Source organism: Cryptomeria japonica, chromosome 2, assembly GCF_030272615.1.
Source record: "Cryptomeria japonica chromosome 2, Sugi_1.0, whole genome shotgun sequence".
NCBI classification, from domain to species: Eukaryota; Viridiplantae; Streptophyta; class Pinopsida; order Cupressales; family Cupressaceae; genus Cryptomeria; species Cryptomeria japonica.
The window spans coordinates 278,908,357-278,914,868 of NC_081406.1; the positions used below are offsets into that span (position 1 = coordinate 278,908,357).

The 6,512-nt window shown below is 32.7% G+C and overlaps 1 protein-coding gene across 1 annotated transcript; it reads left to right on the top strand.

The window, feature by feature from the left end:
* The first annotated feature begins 3,881 nt into the window (after positions 1-3,881).
* Positions 3,882-4,887, top strand: LOC131030504 (protein DMP4). Its single transcript, XM_057961357.2, has one exon. It carries the CDS (start codon positions 4,161-4,163, stop codon positions 4,776-4,778), a length of 618 nt encoding a protein of 205 aa, XP_057817340.2. The 5' UTR covers positions 3,882-4,160; the 3' UTR covers positions 4,779-4,887.
* The last annotated feature ends 1,625 nt before the right edge of the window (positions 4,888-6,512 follow it).

Sequence of the window (6,512 nt, forward strand, 5' to 3'; positions counted from 1 at the left end):
AAAGTGTAGGTTTATAGACAAACTATGTTTTGGATAGAGTTTGATCAAATTTTGGAGTGTTTGATTGATTTTTATAGAAGTAAATGGAAAGAAAAAACTCAACATACAAAGAAAACATATAAAGAAAACACAATGGCTGACTGACATTTTTAGGGTAAATGACCAAATATTATCTTTGGTATTGTATTAGAGAAGACACTCATAAGACATGCACAACCTAATTTGACTCAAGTAGTTGTGTTAACTTAGTATAGGTCCACAATGCAAGTGCTAATACTCTAAGAATCTTATGAGGCACCTATCTTTGGAGAGTTGATAGATAGGGATCTAGTGGCACAAGAGCTCACCTTTTCCCTATCCTTGTGAGGCTTGACGCTAGAAAAACCTAACCCAAGGATTTCTATCTCTACTCAAGGGAGTATATTATGAGTAACTTTGGGGTATGATAGGCATCCCATACACCACACTAAGTAACAACTAATGGCTCCTAGGCTTCTAAACATAAAGGTTCTTAGTTGGGGATTATCATGAACAAAGAGCCCATTTGTAATATCCTAAGATTGGAAGGGTCTCCTATGTTATCCTCACCAATCAAGTCTTAACAAATTGAGGGTCTTGTGGCTTGGCTTTGAATGACACTAGCCACTCCTTGATGTACAACTTTTTCTCTCCTCCTTTATATACCCCACCATAAAATGTGGTTGAAGTCAAACCCTCGGGTGATGAAATCCCTAGGTAGGCCTCCTACTAAAAATTAAAAAGGGAAGTGTGTGTTTTAATTTCTCCCAAGTTCACACCGGCAAGCAAGGGGAGACGATACACACACTTTTAGGAGATAACAAAAATGTGCAAGTGCACAAAATACTCAAGCAATGTTCATTCTCTTAGAAAATTGATGTGTTTTCTATTTTTTAAAAATTGCAAACAATAAAATCCCCACAAAACCACATGTTAGTAGTTTCAAATTGTCTTCTCCCAACGAGTGTGAACCTACAACAATATATAGTAGTAGTTTTTAAGTTTTTGTCTTCAACAGTCTGGAGACAAGCTACACAAATTCGTTAGTAACCAAAACACGTCAAATCTTGTTAGTAGAAATTAAAAAACAAAATTTTTGAAGTACTGAAATAAAAGCACATAAATAGTAAACAAATGCACAAGTATGCCCAATAGAAATGTCATTCTATGAAACAAATGCATTGAAATAAGAAGCAGATGCATAAATCAAAGACAAAACCACCAATTCCAAAATTTGCAAAAGTGTTGGCAAACCATGTAAACAAAAGCATAGATGGAGCTAATGAAATTGCACAAACGAGGGTCAAAAGCACTAATTTTATCGACAAATGCACCAAAATGGTGAATAGATGCACTAGACTATGAACTAGATGCACCAAAAACTCATAAGTTAGATTAGATTTTCGAGGCATAGGTCCCATTGGGAGTGCCAAAAAAGTATGACTATAAATTCAGAATGCAATGATCATCCTAGGGTAACCAAAAAAACCCTTGAATCAATGGCTAAATCCAGCCTACTAATAGATAAAATAAATAAGAATGCAATGAATTAATGAAATCATCAATTAGACAATCAAATTAAGCATCTTTCACTTTGTAAATCTCCATTGTCCTCAAGCTTTCTTTGAAATGGATATGAAATTGCTCTAAAAAATTTAAAGCATAAGTAATTAGTGGATAAAAGAAAATCACAAGTTGTGGTTAAAGAAATGACAGAGGAAGAAATTCGAATTTTTAGAATTGGAGGGAGATTGATCAACAATCTAGTTTGAATCTTGCCTAGAGGAGATTGGCGTTCAATATAAGTGAGTGCATATGAAGTAATTAGGTTGTGTTATTTTCCATTTTCATTTGTGATTTATGATCGAGTTAAACTTAAATAACATACTATTAGCTTTGATTTGTTGTGTATTTTGAATGAACCGGTAATACTCTGTGATGAGTTACCAACCGGCATTTTGTGATGAGTTACCATCCACCGATTGTTTGACGGTGCCGACACTTTAACGGTGCTTTTTGTGTCATGTTACCAGATACGTCTAGATGCATTGAACCTAGGAAATTGTATTGTAATCCTATTGGACCGACATGAAATCAGATTCCTTTATAAGGACATCATGTCTAGGGTTTTAGGTTGTTGTTGTGGTTAATGTTGTTGCTAGGGCTTAAGGTGGTTGAGGAGTCAGAGAGAGTATGAAAGGTTAGAGGAATGGAGAAGGATAAAATTAATCAAATAATTAAAATTATTTAATTAACTAACGAGAAAGATAAATTAATTAAATTATAAATCATAAGAAATATTTAATTAACATTAAAAGAAGTAGACAATTAGTAGAATAATTAAATAATTTAAATTTATTTAATTATTTATGAACACAGTGATGATGAGAAATGTGATCAAAAAGGGATTATTTTTTTACGTTTAGAGAAACTAATTTTATAATTGTAAATGCAACTTAAAACATCAATTTTTTTAAATAAAAAATGTTTATTTGACATCACATGAATTTCTCATCATATTGATGAATCAACTAACAATATCTTACCATATACTTCTATTAAAATTCTAACTAAATAACTCTATATCATTATATAATTTCAATAATAAAATTGATTTTAAATCTTATTCGTGAATTACTTGAATTTTACATTATTCTAAATTATTTACATAAGGTGTGTTATTCTCCATGTCCACTTCCATTGTGCACTTAAAATACAATAGTCTTTAGGCTTTTGTTGGGAGATTTCATAATATACACAAGCACATATTAAATAATTAGGGTGTGTTTTTTTTTCATTTCCACTTCCACTGGGTTCTAAAATATAATTTTGTCACTAATCTTGAGACTTTATATTGAAAAAAATATATATAAGTGAGTACATATGAAGTAATTAAGTTGTGTTATTTTCCATTTTCATTTGTGATTTATGATCGAGTTAAACTTAAATAACATATTATTAGCTTTGATTTGCTTAGGTGGCTCATCTAAAATCACACAAACTCGCACATCCATAAATTCTAAATGGTACATCAGATTTTGACGATTTTTTTTTTTGTCTCTACATGCAAGTTGACTGCTTATAGCTTTTGTTTTGGCTTTTGGGTAGTAACGATGCACATTGTGGGATATGTTATGAACGCAAGGATCAAAAAATATATGGATCAAAAAGTACACATTTCAAAGTGTTGCCTGATACTTGTTTAAAGATTCCCTAATAACTATACACTTAAAATTGTCAATACTTATGCACAAATGCCTTAGTAGTCATGAGTTATGGGTACCAATAAAGGTGCACAAATGGATCAATTAGAATCCAAAATGCTAAATACCAATAAAGATACACAAATAGATCAATTATGATCTAAAAATATTTAAAAATAGATAACTATTGATATATGTAAAATTTATGAATGAATTTTTAGTTATTTTTTTAATTTCTTAAAATTAATAATTGAAAGATTGAATATACATGAACAAACATTGAACCTAATGAGAACCGGTGCTCTTCTCCTAATTGGAAAGATATGTAATATACGTAAAAGCACATATGAATATTTTTTTCCCTTAACGACACACTAGGTAGGGCTAAATGAAAAGTTGTGCGTTTGCCTGCTAAGCAAGTTCTATGTGTGAATATTGATGAAGGTTGAGGAATGACGTGAATAAGGAATAACACAAAAGTCAAGTTTTAGACGACATCAAGAGAACACGAAACCAATACACACGCTCTGTTTTTTAAGTTTTTTATGTCTTCCACGCAAAACAAACGCACTCTGTCACTCCATGTCTCAAACTTCATGACCTGTAAAGCACATTTCCATCACCATCTTTGCAGTATTAATGACAATTGTAATCGGAATCACTACAGATAAACTTTGGCAGTCATATACTAATGGAATGCCTGGTTTTCTGTTAGGAGATCCTCTCATCCGTCTCGATTACGAAATTTCTTCCGTGTGCGATCGATTACTTGGGCATAACGCTCTTAGATAAGTGAAGGGAATTTAGTTTGATCTTATCAAAGGTCAATTTTTATGGTATTTCTGCAATCACATTTGGAGCCCATTTCATTCTAGAGGGTGTGAAGAAGTTTAAAGGATCAAATTGCAGAGATCAATTCAAATTTCATCAAGAGAAGATATGGAAACCCAAATGGGTGCAGAGAAAATGGGTCTTCTGGAACAGGGGATGACAGAAGAGGGGAGGAAGAGCATGATTGAGAAGCTTCTGAGGCAGACATTTGCAAGCACTGCACATCTTGCAAACCTCCTTCCAACAGGGACTCTCCTGGCCTTTCAAGTTCTGGTCCCCATTTTCTCCAATGATGGCCAATGTGATATGATTAGCCGTTTCATGACAGAATCCCTTGTTTTTCTCTGTGGCATCTCTTGCTTTCTTGCCTGTTTCACTGATAGCTTCAGGGGCTCTGATGGTAAGATCTACTATGGGATTGCCACTCCCAAAGGGCTATGGACGTTTGAGTATGTGAGCAACCATGATGATTTAGCAGAGGAAGAAGATGGCAAATATCAGCTTCGCTTTCTTGATTTCATCCATGCAGTGCTCTCTGCTTTGGTGTTTTTTGCTTTTGCTCTTTTGGATGATAAGGTGGTGAGTTGTTTGTATCCTTCGCCTCCAGAGGAGGCAGCAGAGCTCTTGGATGTTGTTCCAATTGGTATTGCTGTAATTAGCAGCCTGCTTTTCGTTGTGTTTCCCACAACTCGGCATGGAATTGGGTATCCTGTATCACCCATTTGAGATAGGCTCTTTCCTATTCATTTTCTTCCATGAGGACATACTTCTGATTGCTGCAGACATGTACAAACTCATATATTATCAATGGAGAAATTTAATCTCTTAAGGTTTCCATTTGTGATCTGATCTTTTGTCAAAAAGAGTAAAAATTTATTAATCAAGGAAGAAAAAAAAAACAAAAAACAATTATACAGTCTTATCTTTTACAACTTTTTCGCTAAAATGAAAAAAGTGCATGTTAGGCATACATTATACAAAGAAGAGTGGCCCATGAACCTATTTAACTCTCTTTTATCCATTTCAACTTGCATTTACACAAAGAGAACAGAACCCATTGTTGATTGGCAAAAAAGTGTTTTCTTATATTTAATATTGTTAAGAAAATACTAATAATTTTAAGAAGTGAAATTTGTTGAATAGGTTAAACAAAACTCTTAACTCTAGTGCAACACAATGACAAATTAAAGTAAAGAACATACATACATCAAATTTAATTTAGAAAATTTTTTAAGTAAAGAATATTAACAACAAAATTAGTTTACCACTTTATTATATTATGCAAAGGACAAGATTACATCATATAAAATTTTTTTACTTGTGCTCAAATAGTTTCAATTCACACTATCAAATCTAACATCACACACCTTCAAACAACTTGTCATTATTACAACAAACAGTCTTGGATAATTTCTTCTCATTGCACTCTTTGTTGCTCTCATTCATGTGCTCAAATTTAGTAGCATTTATGGACCTATTAAAAGACCATGTAGCTGTAAATCCATTTCCATAACTTTTGTAGATCTTGACACAATAATATGCAATTTTATTGTAATGCCCACCAAAATACCCTAGAGAAATAAACTAAAAACTACTAAGATTTTTTTTTTAAACATACATTACATTATTCCAACATTAACATACATCGATACAACATTATTCAATTGCAATAACACATGTAACATCAAATAGAAACATTGTAAACTCATTCTACGCAAGCGAAATAAACCTTCTAACATTATCATATTTCAAATATACTCTTGCAACACAATTATTCCCTGGGGCATCTTAATGTCACTACCTAGCAACATTCTATCATAACATCCAATTATCAAACAGGTCAAATTCCTAACTACTCAAGTGAAGCTTCAATGCAACTATTCTATTATTTCCATCAATCATTCTAAGGCATGACATAACTCAATTTTCAAAGCATGAATATATAGATACAACACAAAATCACATGTTTACTCCATTTCACAATCACATAGATTCCATAAGCACTTTTTACATATTAATCATTCTATACATTAAAGAGACATCAAGCATTCTTCCTAACCTCTACAACATATCCTTCTACATTTATAATAGAAACCTAACACCAAGAATGCATAATCTCTTACATAATCAAATCATTATTACTATCTTATAAAATGTCCCAAACACATAATATTACACAAATCATTTAACCTTTAGTATCCATAATCACCTAGTTACTCAAGTATAGATCAATGCTATCCATTTCATCTATCTATCATTCATTTTATAACATAAATTATAATACCTTCTTTTCACGAACATATAAATCAATTCCAAAGTGAAATCTCATGAAGAATTACAATCCACACACGCAACACCAAGGAGAGTATCCCAATGGAAGAAGGCAATCAACCACCCGACCATGTCGAACCACCCCTCGTGCTAGGAGATGACAACGGTTCCAACTCACACTCAAGACCT

Excerpts from the sequence above, each read along its gene's own strand:
- LOC131030504 (XM_057961357.2), top strand. The coding sequence starts at position 4,161 with ATGGAAACCCAAATGGGTGCAGAGAAAATGGGTCTTCTGGAACAGGGG.